This window comes from Suncus etruscus, chromosome X (assembly GCF_024139225.1).
Source record: "Suncus etruscus isolate mSunEtr1 chromosome X, mSunEtr1.pri.cur, whole genome shotgun sequence".
NCBI lineage: Eukaryota > Metazoa > Chordata > Mammalia > Eulipotyphla > Soricidae > Suncus > Suncus etruscus.
In genome coordinates, this window is record NC_064868.1 from 69,459,914 (window position 1) to 69,479,308 (window position 19,395).

The 19,395-nt window shown below is 36.6% G+C and overlaps 1 protein-coding gene across 1 annotated transcript in view; it reads right to left on the bottom strand.

Annotated features, from left to right (window-relative positions):
• SYTL4 (synaptotagmin like 4) overlaps window positions 1–19,395 on the bottom strand; it is a 110,343-nt gene that overhangs the window by 30,115 nt on the left and 60,833 nt on the right. Inside the window, exons 3-8 of the mRNA XM_049766601.1 lie at window positions 15,138–15,295; window positions 14,692–14,907; window positions 14,462–14,571; window positions 14,125–14,227; window positions 2,456–2,569; window positions 1,909–1,990 (exon numbers count right to left, since the gene is read on the bottom strand). Coding sequence (XP_049622558.1) covers window positions 1,909–1,990; window positions 2,456–2,569; window positions 14,125–14,227; window positions 14,462–14,571; window positions 14,692–14,907; window positions 15,138–15,247 — 735 coding nt within the window. The 5' untranslated portion in view covers window positions 15,248–15,295. The remainder of the gene's footprint in view (window positions 1–1,908; window positions 1,991–2,455; window positions 2,570–14,124; window positions 14,228–14,461; window positions 14,572–14,691; window positions 14,908–15,137; window positions 15,296–19,395) is intronic.

Below are 19,395 nucleotides of genomic sequence, written 5' to 3' on the forward strand. Positions count from 1 at the left end.
AGCATGGTATTGGAATAAAGACAGACCTTCAGGTCATTGGAATATTCAGAGATTCACCCCTAGGTGTATGATCAATTAATATTTTATAAAGGTGCAAGAAATACAAAATAGAGCAAGAAAAGCCTCTTCAAAAATGGTGTTTGGTAAAACTGGTCAAACACATGCAAAAAAAGTGAACTCAAAGTGCTCTTTAATACCCTGAACAAAGGTCAACTCAAAATGGATTAAATACCTTGATATCAGACCTGAAACTATATGCTACATAGAGAAAAATGTATGCAGAACATTCCATGACATTGAAGCTAAAGACATATTTAAGAAAAAACACTACTGTGGAAGCAAAGATAAACAAATAAGACTACATTAAACTTAGAAGCTCCTGCACCTCAAAGGAAATGGTGACTAGCACACAAACACTACCCATAGAAAGAGAGAAGCTATTCATCCAATAATCCTCTGATAAGGTGTTCATCTCTAAGTTATACAGGCACTGATAGAATTTCACAAGAGTAAAACATCTATCCCATCCAAAAATAAAGAGAAGAAATGAACAGATATTTCCTCAAAGAAGAAATAAGGATGGGCAAAAGGCACATGAAAAAATGTTCCATGTCACTAATCATAAGGGTGTGGCAATCAAAATCAAAACAACAATTAGCTATTATCCCACACCACAAATACTGGCACATACCATAAAATAAAAGAACAACCAGTTGTTTGCATGGATGTGGGGAGAAAGAAACTCTCATTCATTGCTGGTGGGAATGTAGACAGGTACAGCCTTTTTGGATAACAATATGGATATTCATTAAATACTAGAAACTGAGCTTCCATTTGATCCAGCAATACCTACCACCCCTAGCTAGATACCCTAAGAATCCATAAACATCATGCAGTAATACCCTCTGCATTCCTATTTTTGTTTCATCACTATTTACAGTAGCCAGAATCTGGACACATCCCTCATGTCAATAACCAAGGAATGGTTAAAAAAAACCTGGTACATCTACACAATAGAATATTATGCAGCTGTTAGGAAAATGAACTCATGAACTTTTTTCATACATGGATGGATATGGAGATTAGTATGCTGAGTGAAATGGTCACAGGGAGAAGCATAAATATAGAATAAGATCACTTATTTGTAGGATATAAGAACAATAAATAGTATAGTAACAATATCAAGACAACAGTGAGGAGTGCCAGGAGGATCAGTCCATGGCAGGAAGCTTGTGACAAAGAACCAGGTTTGCAGACAGGAGAGAGAAGGGTCCGCTGAGAATGATAGTTGGAACTGATCACTCTGGACAAAAACAAGGTGCTGAATAGTGATAAAGTGATATAGATGGTACTGATTCATTTTAACAAGAGTGCAAACCACTGTGTCAATGGAAAAGTAAAGAAGAGAGAGAAGTGAAATATCTTCCCAGATGTAGGCAGAGGGGAGCGTGGAAAGGATATTGGGGACAATGGTGATGAGAGCTGTGCACTGGTGAAGGAGGTGTACATTGAACCTCAACCATGAACAATAAAATAAATATTAAATATTAAAAAAAAGATAATATGGGGCTGGAGAGGTGATGCTAGAGGTAAGGTGGTACGGCATTTGCCTTCCATGTGCTAATCTAGGATGGACCACAGTTCAATCCCCAGCATCCCCTATGGTCACCCCCCAAGCCAGGAGCGATTTCTGAGTGCAGAGCCAAGAGTATGGCTCCCCCCAAAAAACAAAACAAAACATGCAAACAAAAAAAGGATAATACACCCAAAATATTTCCAACTAAATTTTAGTTAAATTCTTTACTTAAATTCTTCCCAAGAAAAAGGACTAGAGGGGATATGTGAAAGATTGAGAGACAGAGAAAGAAAGGAGGAAAGGGGGACTTTAGATCATGAATTGTAGCTTACCATAACCATGGGTACTTGAGATTTGTGGTTAGACATCTTCTTCCACTCTGGAAAGAGGCTAGATTTATCCAGAGAGTCTCTCCTGGAGGTGGACACTTGAGTTAATATAAAATCACCTCTTACTTCCCCCTTCTATCAAAGGACCCAATAACTATAAAAGCTGTTTTGAGGTCAAATCTACAAAGTAATTTTAATTCTGATTTACTTTGGAAGAATGCAGATGATCTCATAAGCAACCCTGCTCAGACCCAGTCATTTAAAACCCCATTCTTAAAAGACAATAGTATAGTTACTATGGGTTTAGGGAGACTTTTCCAATGTAGCAGCCTATTGAAGTTAGGTGCTATAGAAAACTGTGCTCAAATTCCAAGTCAGAGAAGTGCTATTGAAAGACTCATAATATTCTAAAAAACCACTTCACTCATATTCTTGATAACCAAAGTTAGGAATACTGGAGGCACTGCAACCCAGTTTCCTGATGTTGAAAATAAAATAAAAAAAAACATATTGAATAGGTGTGGAAGACAGGGGCAAAAGAGGCTCTCACCTGGATATGCTATCAGAGTCAGCTGTGTAGCTATCCAGACTCTCACTCTCAGCTTCAAGTACATTCTTTCCACTTTTCAGCTTAGGCACTTCAAATGGCAAACTGGAATTAAAACTAAGAGCCAATGTGTCAAGAAAGTGGAAAGTTGGATCCATCCAACCCATTAAAATTTCTGTCTAAGGGATCTTCCTAAAATAAAATAGTGAGTATAGTTTTAAAATTAGCTTTTTCTAAGATAAAATTCTGAATATATTGGGTTTCTGTTGCTGTTGAAAAAGAATTCAAACTCCTTTGCATGAAGACAGAGTGATAGTAGAGTAGGTAGAAAATTGCCTTTCAAAAAGCCAACACAAATTTGATCACAAGCATGCCATATAGTCCTCCAATCCCTCCCAGAGCTAATATCTGAGTATAGAGCCAGAAGTATCCCCTGATACTTCTTGTATGAAGTGAATGAGGGAGGGGAAGGGGAAGGAAAAGAAAAGGGAAGGGGGAGGGAAGGGGAAAGGGAAGGAAAGGGGAAGGGGAAGGGAAGGGAGGGAGGGAGGGAGGGAGGGAGGGAGGGAGGGAGGGAAGGAAGGAAGGAAGGAAGGAAGGAAGGAAGGAAGGAAGGAAGGAAGGAAGGAAGGAAGGAAGGAAGGAAGGAAGGAAGGAAGGAAGGAAGGAAGGAAGGAAGGAAGGAAGGAAGGAAGGAAGGAAGGAAGGAAGGAAAACTTACTTAGTATGGCAATAAATCAATCTTTTACTCTCCATTTCTTCATACACTTTATATTCTAAAGTAACATACATGTTTTTCTGACCATACCAAACTTCTCCCTCTTCTTCCTTCTAATGCTTGATATGTTCTTTGCACATTGACTACTTTTTGTTACCTGACTAAATCTCCCTTAGATCTCTTCTTATATGTCTGTTCCTCCCAAATGTTGTGACCAAGTCCTATCTCAAGTCTGGTTTAGAAATTTTACCATGTACTCCTAAAGAATCTTGATGTTTGGGTTGCAGTCATTATATATTTAATTATGTATGTATTTTAAACAAATTATTTAATGTATTGACTTATTTGAATACATGATGTTTTTTGTTTTTGTTTTTTGTTTTTTTTTTTTTTTTTTTTTTTTTGGTTTTTGGGTCACACCTGGTGACACTCGGGGATTACTCCTAGCTATATGCTCAGAAATCGCTCCTGGCTTGGGGAGACTATATGGGATGCCAGGGGATCAAACCGCAGTCCATTCTAAGATAGTACGTGTGAGGCAAACATGCTACCACTTGCGCCTTGGACATGATTTAATGTACTTCTTTTTAGATTACATTTCCTGATATCAGTAACATGTTCACTAACCTTATTCACTGAAGTACTCCCAATGCCTAGAAGAAAAACTAGCATATAGTTTGCATACATATATTTCCTGACTGGATTTTTGACTTAGTACCTTTGGTGGGGTATACAAAAATAAGTAGTATATATTGAATTCTATATTCTGAAAGCAAAAATTCTTTTTCTGTTCAATTAAGCCTATGAGTATAGACACTATTTCTGAGCCCCTTCGCTCAAAAATGTGACAAGGGCTGGAGAGATAGCATAGCACTAGGGCATTTGCCTTGCACACAGCTCATCCAGGACAGATGTTGGTTCGAATCCCCCCGTGCCTGCCAGGAGCAATTTCTGAGTGCAGAGCTAGGAAGAACCCCTTAGCGCTGCCGGGTGTGACCCAAAACCCCCCAAAAAATTGACAACAAAATGAAAGGGGAAAACCAGTTTTTCTAAAATATTTGAAATAATTTCACTTGGATGCCAAAATACTCTCCTGGCATACTCTTATCTCACTGATTGCACCTCTCAGTCTCCTTTCATGGTCACTCTGCCCAAGTTCTGGTCTTTGGATTATGCCCAGTCTTATCCTCTGGACAGCTTCTCTTCTCTATATAAAAATATTCCTGGGGCCTGAGCTATAGCACAATGGTAGGGCATTTGCCTTGCATGCAGCAAGCCTGAGACAAACCAGGTTCAATCCCCAGCATCTCATATGGTCCCCTCAGCCTGTCAGGAATAATTTCTGAGCACAGAGCCAGGAGTAAGTCCTGAGTGCCGCCAGATGTGGCCTCAAAACCAATATTATATCTAAATCTATATATTCCTAAATAATCAAATTTAATCAAATAGCTTTAAAATCCTCTAAAATATAATAGTTCCTAAATATATCTCACTCAAATGCTAGAGTTATTTGATAATGGCCTACCTGGCATCTCTGCTTGCATGTCTCAAATAGCAAATTTAAAGTCCTAATTTTTGCCTAAAGCCTGTCTTTCTTTGCATTTAATCAAGTGATAACTTCCTCATTTCATTTCTTAGGTCAAAAATATTTGGAATAGTGGAACATACCAGGCTGTTCTTGGGGCTTACTCCTGGTTCTATCTGACTAACTCCTCATGAAGTTCAGGAGACTATTCAATGTAATGGACTAAACCCAGTTCAGCTGTATTCAGGGCCTTATCCATGATACCTTTCTGCTCTGTCCAAAATATTGTCCTTGACTTCTTTTATAGTATGAATCCTATCTATCAGAAAATCCTGTTGGCTCTATTTTTGATGTATATGTAGAATCTGACCAGCTCTTCTCAATTCCTATTATCTGCTGTAGTAGTCTTCTAACTGATTTCCCTCCATATGCCTTTTCCCCTATACAATTTGTCCTTAACACAACAGTCAAAATGAGACTTCAAAATCTAAATTCAATATGGAATTACCATGTGACCCAGCAATTTCACTCCTAAATATCTTGTATAAAAGAAAGGAAACAAATTTGTACCTGAATATGCATAATATTATTCAATGATAGAATCTGGAAACAGCTCAAATGTCTGTTAGCAGGTGACTAAATACATGAAAGGTAATATATTCATACAATGAAATGAAAAAGAATGGAGTTCTACTATGTAATACAACATGAATGAAACTTGAAAATACTATACTAAGAAGTCAGAAACAAATAGTCAAATACAAGCAGTATGACTGCAGTTAATATAACAGTCCAGAATAGGCAAATCCAGAGACTGAACACAGATTAGAAACTAAAAGTGAGGACTACTTAGCAGGCTTTCTTCTCAGAGAGATGAAAATGTTCCAATAGTGGTTATACATATTAAAAGCACTAAAAGTTCACTTTAAAAAGGGTGGTGGAGGAGAGGGAGTTCAATGGTATTGGGAATGTTGCACTGGTAAAGATGAGTGTTCTGTTTATGACTGAAACCCAACTACTTTCATGTGTGTAATCATGGTGCTTAAAGATTTTATAATAAAAATTGTTATAGTATAGATGATACATTTTTAATAAAAAATTTATTTTAGGCATTGTAATTTATAATATACTCTCCAAATGTAACAAAACCAAACCTACTATCAGAGTGACCCCTCAACCCAGCCAACTCCACCCACTGCTATGGTAAACAGTTTTATAGATCATTTCTCAAGTTCTAATTTTAATTCTAGGGTTTAATTCTTGGCTTAATTATTGTTTTAGCAGCATTTAGCCATTTGTTATTCCCTTACTTTGTTTCTTTATTATCACATATATATTTATTCTGTTTCTGCACCTCTTCTTTGGACTAACTATATACTGAATAATACTCTCCAAACAATGGTAAATTCCATATTAAGCAAATTTGCGCAAATGTTACTCAGAGCCGTTCTTCTCACTTAAAGTCACTACGTGGGTCAAAATGTTCAACATGACCTGCTTCTTACTCTACTTCTGTCCTTATTTCATACCATTCCAGAGCCACTTCCTACTTTTTCACTCAGTCCCACTGTACTTAAATGTGCCAAGCAAAACTTATGTTAGAATCTCTATAATTGAAGAAGAAGAAGAAGAAGAAGAAGAAGAAGAAGAAGAAGAAGGAGGAGGAGGAGGAGGAGGAGGAGGAGGAGGAGGAGGAGGACGAGGAGGAGGAGGAGGAAAAGAACAAGGAGGAGGAAGAGAAGGAGAAGAAGAAGGAGGAGGAGAAGAAGAAGAGGAGGAGGAGGAAGAGAAGGAGGAGGCGAAAGAGAAGAAGGAGAAGAGGAGGAGGAAGAGGAGGAGGAGGAGAAGAAGAAGAAGAAGAAGAAGAAGAAGAAGAAGAAGAAGCAGACGAAGAAGAAGAAGAAGAAGAAGAAGAAGAAGAAGACGAAGAAGAAGAAGAAGAAGTTGTTTTCAACTAAAACAATGTCTATATGATTGGCATTCATCATTAAAAAAGAACAATGTGTCAAAAATCTATAATGCCTTAGGCAGTAAAGAATAAACTTTTTAGGGGCCGGAGAGATAGCATGGAGGTAAGGCGTTTGTCTTTCATGCAGAAGGTCATTGGTTCTAATCCTGGCATCCCATATGGTCCCCCAAGCCTGCCAGGAGTGATTTCTGAACATGGAGCCAGGAGTAACCCCTGAGCACTGCCGGGTGTGACCCAAAAACCAAAAAAAGAAAAAAAAGAATAAACTTTTTAAATACCACATTATGTTTGAGATAGTTCTATGAAAACAGATAGTAGGTGTTAGAATCCTAGGGCATGATAGGCAAAACAGAGGTCTTTTCTTGAGAGATTTATTACCTTTGTAGTTCAGAACATAACAGCAAGCATTATTTCAATTTTATTTTAGAATAATTATTATCATCCCTTTGGTCTCAAGAATAAGGAACCTGAAGTTAAACATTTCTTCTAAAGAGGTAATTTAACAAAAACTTATAGTGTTTTCTGCTTGTATTTTTTTCTAAATATTAATATATACTGACCTAATATTGATTTAAAAAACACCCTAGGGCAAAAAAGGCAATTATGTGACATCTGTGCAGTAAAAAAAGAGACTAAGAAATGGGGTTCTGGCACATTATCTTTATGATCCCAGATAAATCACTTATGTTGCTCCTTTTCTATAAAATTAAAGAGATTGAATTAGAGTATCTCTGAGGCCACATTGGTTTATGGAAAATATTATTTATGGTCACTTAATCTGGTTCCATGTTTAGGATAAATAAAAGTCTTCTAAAGCCAGAGATACAGAGGTCACAGCAGCAAGAGACAGTTTTTATAAAACACATTCTAACTAATGATGTCAGCTCTGTTAATCAGGAAATAATAGCCATTCTAATTCTTATCTACAAAGGAAAAAGTGTGCCTCATCACGTAGAAGGAATTAGTCATCTATCCAAGGCTATGTGAATAAATTTACAGTATGTATGTATATATACACATATATAATTAAACACTGTGGAGATGTAAAATAAAATGAGGTAGACCTTTCATGCTGACAAAGAAAAATGTCTGTTATATTATATATTTTCCTTTTGTACCTTAACATATGGAATGGCATAAAATGCAAATATTCAAGTGTGCAATATGACTTAGGGTTTATTTGATAGGGGGATGTGGCCATACGTCTCTGTACTTAAGGTTTATTCTTTACTCTGGGCTCAGAGATCACTCTTGACATGACTCATGGGACCACATATAGTGACAGGTATCAAACCTAGGGCAGATGTGTGTAAGGCAAGTGTCTTATCTCTTGCACTCTCTCTGGGCCTATGATTGTAAGTTTTAACATATATATACAAACACATCCATGTAAACATCACATTAAGTAACCAAACATATTATCAATCCCAAAGGTTTCCTTTTTCACTTTTATAATTCTTCCTTCCATCCCTGCCATGTCCACAGACTAATGTGCTTTTTTCATTAAGATATAGCTTAAATTTTCTAGAATTTTACATAAACAGAATCATACAATATGTTCTTTGTTGTTTAAGTTGCTTTCCCTCAGCATGATGTATTTTGAGATTCATTCATTTTTCATGTATCAATTGCTAATGCCTATCCACTGCTGAGTATATTTTATCAACAAACTACAGGTCAGCCATTCACTTGGGCATTTACTACTTTTGACTATTACAAATAAACTTGCTATTGGTGTGCAAGCTTTTGTATGGACATAATTTTATTTCTCTTGAGTAAAAATGGAATGAAAACCTAAACATGGAATGGGAATCAAGATAGGTACACATTTGACTTGCTAAATGTATTCACAAAATGGCCATACCACAGTATATTTCCATCAGCATGTATGACAGTTCTAGCCATTCTTCATCATTACAAATAGTTTCTATGGTCAGCTTTTAATTTTAGTCACACTAGTCACCTTACTATCTTATCTAAACAATATTTCCCTAAAGTCTAATTATGTTAAGAATCTTTTCATATAATTATTTAACAATGTTTATTGACTTTGGTCCCCACTTATATGGGTGATTTGAAGCAGTGAGTACTTATTTATGTTTATTTGTATATTTACATGTATTCTAAATATACATGCATATATGTATACATATGTGTGTGTATTCCAGGGGTACATCTAGGTCCTCAACACAGGTAAACCAGGCAATTTAGCACCTAATTATATCCCTGGCTTGTATTACTGATATTTTAAAGTGCTTTTTCTTTCATTTTTTTCACTTAATATGTATTAATATAATACCCCTTTTCAAGTAAATAAAAATATAAGAAAACAATATATATTTATACATTTAGATAGTGTGATAGTTCAAACAACAAAATTATTAACAATTGTCTAGGGCAGAAGTAGCAAGTTTACTGAGTACTTGCTTTATATATTTCTATATTTCCTTTCAGTAGTCACATTAAGCTTAATAAAGTCATTTCTCTTTGGCTGAAGGAAAGTTAGAAATATAAAAAAGCCAAAACTGCACTACCATCAATCACATAATATCAAAAGCAAAGAAAGTATAGAAGTAATAGCTAAGAAAATACAAGGGGTAGCCTTGCAAAATTATGTCTATAGTAAATATGAAGAATAAATGAATGAGCATGCAGTCCAGGGAGATAAGTCAAAGAAAATAAAAGACCCCAATATCCATAGTATCAGGTATTACTAGAGTATCCCAATAAAAGCACAGGAAATTACTAGTGTTTGTCAGTTTTCAGGGCACTACTATGAGCTAAACAACCAATTTAAAGCTAAATTGTGTGAGCCCTGTTATCAGCATACTTAAGAAAATGTCAAAAGACTAACGGTTACAAAAATGAAGTATATGAAATAAGTACACTATCCTTAGACTAAAGTATATACCAGTGAAGAGATGGGTTATAACATTGCATGACTGAAACTCAACTATCAAAATCTTTTTAACTCATGGTGAGTCAATAAAAGTAAATTAATAAAAAAAATTAAGTATATAGGGCATTTGCCATGCATGTGGCCAACCTGGGTTTCATCTCTGGCATTCTATATAATCCCCTGAGCCTTCCAGGAGTGATTCCTGAGTGCAGAACCAGGAGTAACCCCTGAAAACCAGCAGGTGTGGCCCCAAAACAAACAAAAAAATTAAGCATAGTTACTGCCGCCAAAATTTAACTTAAAATCAGAAGGCCTTCTGGGCTCCCCTAATGTGGATGGCTGAGAAATGACCTTAAAGAGAGGTCGTTTCCTTGAAAAATGAGGGTGATATTTCTCAAGCTTAGTAATAGTTTCAAAAATAAGTGCAAACATATATTTGGCCTAAAAAGAATCTCCCTGCTGCTTAACTAAGTATGCATATAGCTGAACATTTACTTCCAGATGACAAAATTAGTACATACAAATATGGCCTTGATTAAATATCACTTTGCCTTGGAAAATCAGCATCAAGAGAAACATAAAAATAACTTTGTAATTCTCAAAGTAAAGTTAGTCTTTTAAAAGATATTCTGCTCAGATGAAAGGAGCTCTTTGTAGGAACATCTGGCAAACTTGCTAATCTTTTATTTTATATCAGAATTGACACCCAAAGCACAGCCTAGGAGTAAAAACTTTGAAATGTTAAAGTTTGCCCTTAGATACCAGAGAAGGCTTTTAATTGGAACTTATCAGTCAGAAGATTTGTAAGCCACATTAAAGGCCTGTGAATTATCTGTTGTGAAGAAACTTATAGATCAAAAAGTGTGTACTGATAAGCTTATTGCTAATAAGAAAGTACAATTTTTAACCTTGCGAAAAAGCAGGTATAGGCAGTCTCTCCTATGTAAAATTCATGTTTAAGTACACCTCTGTAGCATTCAATAAACAGACGTACAATTATGATCCACCAAAACAAGTGATTGTGTTTCCTTCCTTTGCCAAAACCTGTACCCACTTTCCTGAGGGACCCAGAGAACTCCCTAAAGTATCTGAACAAGAAAACTGCAACACATAATCACTTAAGAAGGGGGGAGTCTACATTTTATGACTGAAACCCAACTACGAACATGTTTGTAACCATGGTACTGAAATATATTAATTTGGGGGCAAGGGGTTTGGGCCACGGCTGGTGATGCTCAGGGGTTACTCCTGGCTATGCGCTCAGAAATCACTCCTGGTTTGGGGAACCATATAGGATGCCTAAGGATAGAACCTCAGTTCATCCTAGGTTAACGCAAGCAAGGCAGATGCCTTACAGCTTGCGCCACTGCTCCGGTCCCTAAAATTTTTTATTTTAAAAATAAAGTATAGCAGGTTGTGAGGGAAAGATAAATTGTTTCTAGTTGAGATCAGAGGGCCTTTTAAAGTTATTTACACTATATCAGAACAAACAAAACATACAGGCCTAATTTCCCATGAAAACTTAAGTAAAATAAAAATACCTGTTCTGTAAAATATATAAGTAAGCTATCGTGTGGAGAAAAGTAGAAATAACTTGAAAAATAAAAGCAGAATCCATTCTGGGAGAGAATATAACCCTGGGGGATAGGGACAGGATTTTTGGTAAGTGCTTTTAGAGGAACTTTTTCAGATTAAAGATCTGAAAAAAATATTGGCTCAAATACAAGACAAAAACAACAAAATTAATGAAAAATGATTGATATGAAATAACAAAAACTAAACAAGATAACCTACAATTTAAAGAGTAAACTAGACATTACAAAATAAAAGGGAAAGGAAGGGAAAGGGAGAAAAATGACTGAAAGTCAAAGTAACAGTCTAGAAGAAAAAGCTAAGCTACTCATACTTTAATCTTTCTCTTTTTTCTATCATATGCCAGAGTAAAAAAGAATAAAAAAGAGAGGTTGAAAAACACAGTATTAATGAAAAATACAGTATTAATGAAACAGCAAACTTAACTAATCAAACATAAGAACTTGGAAGATACAACAGAGAAGAATTTTCCTGAAAAAATAAAAAAACAACCACAAGTACAAAACATATCTGAGGGGAAAAAACAGGATAAAAATTAATGTGCAACTTTGTCTTAACTTCATAAGATTCCCCAACTTATTTTTCCTTGCCAGGATTTATGAAAATTATATTCTGTTTTCCAACTAGAGGTCATATAAATAGTCATACTTTAAAAGATTCATGGGGCCAGAGCATGTAGGGCATTTGTCTTGTAAGCGTTAACCTTGGACAAATTGTGGTTCGACCACCTGGTGTCCCACATGGTCCCCCAAGTCAGGAGCAATTTCTGAGTGCATAGCCAGGAGTAACCCCTGAGCATCACCAGGTGTGACTCCCCCCCCAAAAATTGTATACTTACAATCAAACTTTAAACTATGGCATATATGTATATATATTATGAGTATGGGAGAAAATTGACAACTTGGCATACTCCACTCTAGCTTAAAAAATTCTCAACACAAGAATTAGATTAAAAAAATAAAGGGATTCAAATTGGCAAATAAGATACATTATCACTATTTGCATATGGCAAGATAATACACATAGAAAAATTCCTTAAAAATCACCAAAACTATTAGAAACAATATATTTGTATCACAAAGTTAAGTAGGCTACAAAATTAACACTCAAAAATCAGCTTTAAGACTGGAGAGATAGTGCAGTAGATAAAGTGCTTGCCTTGCAAGTGTCTGATCCAGGTTCAACCCCTAGCACCACCCCCAAGCCTTCCAGGAATGATCCTAAATTCAGAACCAGGAGTAAGCTTTGAGCTTGGCCTGGTCCATAAATTAAAAATCTATTGCATTTATATATATATATATATATATATATATATATATATATATATAAACAATTGGAACAAAAAATATGTCTAAAAGTAAGTCATTTAATACTTTGCCCCAAAATATCCAGTACTTAGTGTCAAAGATAAAGTACAGTAGGTTAGGTGCTTGCCTTGCATAAAGCTGACTTCGTTCAGTTGTGGACTGCCAGCACTACATATGGTCCTCTGACCACTGCTGGGTATAGTCAAACACAAAAACAAAAACAAAACAAAACAAAACAAATCATAAGCCAGAGAGTAGTACAGCAAGTGACTTCTATGAAGCCAACCTAGATTCTATTTCTGGCATCCCTGTATGGTTCCTGAGCACAGAGACAGGAATAAGCTCTGAGAATTACTGGATATGGCATTAAAACAAACAAAAAACCTAGAACTGAACTTAATAAAAGAGATCAAAGGCTTATATAGAAATTACTACTAAGCTAATTAAAGGAAATAAACTAATTATTAAAAAATTAAAAACTTTCGCAGTCAGAGAGATAGCATGGAGGTAGGGTGTTTGCCCTGCATACAGAAGGACAGTGGTTTGAATCCCGGTATCCCATATGGTCCCCAAGCCTGCTAGGAGCAATTTCTGAATGTGGAGCCAGGAGTAACCCCTGAGCGCTACCAGGTGTGACCCAAGAATCAAAATAAATAAATAAATATAACTTTCAGGGGCAGTAGAGATAGCACAGCAATGTTTGCCTTGCAAGCAGCCGACCCACGACCTAAGGTGATTGGTTTGAATCTTGGCATCCCACATGGTCCCCCGCACCTTCCAGGAGCTATTTCTGAGCAGATAGCCAGGAGTAACCCCTGAGCACTGCCAGGTGTGGCCCCCCAAAAAAAAATATATATATATATGTATATATAACTTTCATATGATCCACCAATTCTACCCAAGAACACAAAAATATTAATTGTAGGAGATATATACACTTATATTCTTATGCAGCACTAATCCAAATACCCCAAATCATATGAGTGGATAAATAAAGTGTGGTATATAGACACAATACTCAGTTTCTTAAAACTACTTAGTTTGTGGGGCCAGCGAGGTGGCGCTAGAGGTAAGGTGTCTGCCAAGGAAGGACCATGGTTTGATCCCCCGCCATCCCATATGGTCCCCCCAAGCCAGGGGCAATTTATGAGTGCCTAGCCAGGAGTAACCCCTGAGCATCAAATGGGTGTGGCCCGAAAAAAAAATACGTAGAAAAACTACTTAGTTTGCCTTTTGTTATAATTTGAATGAAACTAAAGGGTACCAGGTTAAGTGAAATAACCAAGAGAAGGATAACTGTCAGATGACCTCACTTATATATGCTATATATATATATGTATATATATGTATAAAACAAAGCAAAAGAATACACAATGACAGTCAAAACAAACACTTAGACTTTGATTTCATAATTGACGTCACTAAGTTGGAAAAGGAAATTATTCTTTTAAAAACCAATGATATTAAATATGCCAAAATGTTAATACTAACATGTGAGTTGTTAAACTGGGATTTTTCTTTTTTTCCTCTGTTTTATTTAACTATTTGAAAATAGTTTTAACGATTCTTAGAATTTAAACATCTATTATTTTATAAACAGAAGAAAGTAAATATAAAAGAATAAAAAGAATGCATAGCATTTATTATTACTTGATTCTTACCTGGGATCCTTATGTTGTTCCTGAATGATCTTTCTCCCAGGCCAGCTACTGCCCACTTCTGACTGGTGAAGGAGAGACTGTGGCACTGTCTCTCTTCTATTCACTTCAAGAAAAACAAAAACATGGCAGAGTGTTGATGATAAAGAGGAAAAGAAAATGCACAACACCTATAGAAATCCTGGTACTATACTATTTTATATTCCCCAACAAATGGGCTGAACCCAAGGAACAAACACATCAGTGAGAGCGAAGTAGAATCCCATATTAGATAAGTCAAGTAAGTATCAGATATTGAGGTCAAATACCTCAACAAACTATTCCCAAACAGGTACCATACCTGCAAGTTTGCGGCGCAGAGACATCCTAATAATCTCACTTCCTGTATGGTAATCAAAACGATTCACTTTCTGGTCATAAAACCAATCTCCAGTTGCCATCTTCAATTCTCTAGGAAGAAATAAAAGAAAATAGCTGGCTATTTACTCAACCAGCAACAGCTAAGGGAAGAATCCTCAACACAAGCAGGGCCTCAGTCCCACTCTCCCCTCCATGATAGGTGACACTCACAATTCCTTGGTGCATACTTTGCATCTCCAGGTACCATTGTTCTCCTGGATTCGGCAGTCTCGACACACAAAGTGATTACAACCCCGACATGTGTTAGTTTTAGGAGTAAATCGACCCAAGTTCTCCTGGCATCGGGCACAGGTGCGATCACTGTAGTGTTGACTGCCTCTTTTGGCCCCTTTCCTTTTTATCTCCAGTAACTCATTCTTCAGTCGCCTGAGAAGACCCAGAAGAGAAGCCCAAATGGAATAAAGATTTTCAGAAATCAATGAAACGTGGTTATAGAGAATAAACAGTAAGACTAATTCATTCTGTGATAGCAACAATGGCAGAGCCAAACTTGACCCAATGAGCATCAGAAGCTTTAAAAATTAGATGTATAATAAAAATGTCTGGATGTTTTTTATAAAAAGTGCAGGAACTCATGCTTTTTCTGGGATGCTTACCTAATTCTTTTTTCATCTGCTTTCCGGAGCTCTTCATCTCGTTGCAGAACATTAAGGATCAAATCCCTTTCCATCTCAGACAGAAAAGAGAGGTCTAGTATCTCCGACATGATTTACTCTTTTTTTATTCTGCTCTTTTGTCAAAGCACTAGTATTACCTGAAATAAGACAAGAACTCATTTACACATATAATTTGTTCCAGAATAGGTTTACAGCAGGGATGGGAAATATCAGGACCCTGGGCTGAATTAGGCCTTCAAAGTCATGTGATCATTCCTGTAATCTAATGGGACCTAATTTCTTCCCACTGTCTATATATTATATATCCAAGAGTGATGTTATAAATATCCACATAATCCTTTGGGGAAAAAAAGGTTTACGACTCCTGCCCTAGAGTGTTTTGGAAGACCATTTTCTTTTGAGTTAGGTTAAACACATTTGTAACTCACCTATTCTCATACATACCCATTCCCACCTGAATCCTGAAGAAGTTTTGAATTTTTGGGAGGGGTCACACCTGGCAGTGCTCAGGGGTTACTCTTGGCTCTACTCTCAAATAGCTCCTGGCAGGCTCGGGGGACCATATGGGATGCCAGGATTCAAACCACTGGCTTTCTGTTTGCAAGGCAAACACCCTACCTCCATGTTATCTCTCCGGCCCCAAAGTTTTGAATTTTAAAGAAAAATTTATTTTAACACTGGGGAAGAGTATTTTTTAATTTCTACATATATAACTTAATGGCACTTATAAAATTGGGAAGTGCTTAACAAACTTAACCAAAAATAGAAAGGTAGAAGGAAATAATAATAATAAAATTTAGAGTAGAAATCAACGAGTGGGAAATCCAGGAAAAAGGCCAAAAGGTCAATGAAAGCAAGAGTTAGTTCTTTGAAAAAATAAACAAGTTGGATAAACAATTAGCAAAACTCAAAAAGAAAGGAAGAGAAAGTAAACAGACCAAATTAAAAGTGAAAAGGGGAGACTACTACAGATACTAAAGAAATTCAAAGGTTAATCAGAGAATACTTTAAGAAACTCCATGCCACAAAACAAGAGAATTTGGAAGAAATAGATAAATTATTGAAATCTTATAATCCCCCAATGTTGAAACTAAGATGATCTAGCATATATGAGCAGATCCATCTCTACTGTGGAAATTAAAATGGTAATCAAAATTCTTCCCAAAAACAAAAATTCAAGACCAAATGGATTCACTAGCAAATTCTTTCAAACCTTTCAAGAGGACCTACTGCCTATACTTTTCAGGCTCTTCCAGAAAATTGAAGGAACAGAAACAATCCCAAATAGTTTTTATGAAGGTAACATCACTCTATTACCAAAAGCAGACAGAGACACCACATAAAAAGAACTACAGACCAATATCCCTGAAGAACACAAATAAAAAGAACCTCCTCAAAATTTTAGCAAATAGGAGCTAATAAGAAAGTCATACACCGTGACCAAGTTGGATTCATTCCAGAGAAGCAAGGATGGTTCAATGTATGCAAGTCAATCAATGTAATATAGTACATCAATACAATAAAAACCCACTTGATCATATCAATAAATGCAGAGAAAGCATTTAATAAGGTCCAAAATCCATTCATGATAAAAACTCTCAACAAAATTGGAATTGGAAGGAACTGTTTTCAGTAGAGTCAATGCCATTTACCACAATGGTGAATATTATCCTCAATAGAGAAAAACTGAAAGTCTCTCCTAAGATCTGGCACAAAGTAAGGCTGTCCCCTCTTTCCATTCCAATTCAACCATAGAACTTGTTTTAGTAATTAGGAAAGAAATAGATATCAATGATATCTAGATAGAAAAGAAAGAAGTCAAGCTCTCACTGTTTGCAGATGACATTATACTATATTTAGAAATCCTAAAGACTTCCAAAAGAGCTTGTAGAAACAGTATATTTGTATCGTAAAATGGCAGGCTACAAAATTCAGTAGGAAAAATCAATGGCTACTCTATAAAATATGCCGGAGAGATAGCACAGTGGTAGGGCATTTGCCTTACACGTAGCTAACCCAGAATGGAACTGGGTTCAATTCCCAGTGTACCATATGGTATAATGCCAGGAACAATTTCTGAAGAGCCAGGAGTAACCGGAGTGCCATTGGGTGTGGCCCAAAATACAAAACCAAAAGTATCCCATTCACTACAGCACCACAAAAATTCAAATACATTAGAGTCAACTGAAGAAGTAAAGGACCTATACAAAGAAAACTATAAAACACAGTTTAAAGAAATAAAAGAAAACAAAAGGAAATGGAGACATATACCCTATTCATGGGTAGGGAAGGTCAACATAATTAAAATGGTAATACTTCCCAAAGTTTATGCAGATTCAATGCAATCCCTCTAAGTATACCCATGACAGTATTCAAAGTAGATCAAACACTCATGAAATTCAGTTGAACAATAAACAGCTATGAACAGCTAAAGCAACCCTTAGGGAAAAGAAAAGATGGAGGCATCACTTACCCCAACTCTAAATTTTATTACAAAGCAATAATCATTTAAAACAGCATGGTATTGGAATAAAAACAGACCCTTAGATTAATGGAATAGACCTGAGTGTTTGGAAAATGCCCCTCAGACATATGATCAATTAGTCTTTGGCAAAGGGGTAAGAAATGTAAATGGAGCAAAGGAAGCCTCTTTTAACAAGTGGTGTTGGGACAACTGGTCAGCCACAAGCAAAAAAAGCAAACTCAGACCTCTATCTAACACCATTCACAAAGATCAAATCAAAATGGATTAAAGACCTTGATATCAGGAATGAAACTATAAGATACACAGAATAAAATGTAGGCCAAACACTATGACATTGAGACTAGAGGCATCTTCAATCAGGAAACATCACTGTCCAATAAGTGGAAGCAAAGATAAACAAACGGGACTACATTAAACTGAGAAGATTCTGCACTTCAAGAGATATAGTGGCTAGAGGAAAAACGTCACCTATGGAGTGGGAGAAACTATTCACCCAATAACCATCAGATAAGGGGCTAATATCTAATATATCCAAGGTATTGACAGAACTTAACAAGAAAAAATTATCTAACCCCATCAAAAAGTGGGGAGAAGAAATAAACAGACATTTCCTCAAAGTAGAAATACTCAAGGCCAACAGGCACATAAAAATTCTCTTCATCACTAATAATCAGGGAGATGCAAATCAAAGCAACAATGAGATGCCACCTCACACCACAGAGAATGATACACATCACAAAGAACAGGAGTTTAAGAGTTTCAATGCTAGTGTGGACGTGCGGAGAAAGGAACTCTTACTGATGATGGGAATGCCGTCTAGTCCAGCCTTTCTGGAAAACAATATGGATATTCCTTAAAAAAAACTGGGAATTGTACTCCAGTATGATCTAGCTATACCACTCCTACAGATATACCCTCGGACCACAAAATACAATACATTAATGCCCTTTGTACTCCTATATTCATTTCAGTGCTATCTACAATAGCCAGAATCTGGAAATAACCCAGATGCCTGATAACAGATTTGTAGCTAAAAAAAAAAAAAAAACTAGTATATCTATGCAATGAGATACCATGCAGCTATTAGAAAAAGTGAAGTCATGAAATTTGTCTATAAATGTATGAATATGGAGAATATTATGCTGAGTGTAATAAGTCAGAGGAAGAGAGATAACCACAGAATAATCTCACTCATCTGTGGAATTTAAGAAAAATAAAAGAGAATATAGTAATAATACCTAGAGATGGAGGAACTTCAGAGCATAAAAACCGGCTATCCTTTGCAAAAGCTGGCTCCCTGTGTGTGACACCAGGCGGGGAAAATCCGCGAAAGTACACCGGCCCAGTGGGGCTCAGCTGTGAAAGACTGTGAGTGTGACCTGTCTATGTCTGTCTACTGTCCTCTTGCGTGAAACTCTTGTGAGTGGGGCAAAAAGAGCCTCCAGAAACCTCGCTCGCCCAGACGCCATTTTCAGGGAGGGACTTCAGAGCATAAAAACCGGCTATCCTTTGCAAAAGCTGGCTCCCTGTGTGTGACACCAGGCGGGGAAAATCCGCGAAAGTACACCGGCCCAGTGGGGCTCAGCTGTGAAAGACTGTGAGTGTGACCTGTCTATGTCTGTCTACTGTCCTCTTGCGTGAAACTCTTGCGAGTGGGGCAAAAAGAGCCTCCAGAAACCTCGCTCGCCCAGACGCCATTTTCAGGGAGGGACTTCAGAGCATAAAAACCGGCTATCCTTTGCAAAAGCTGGC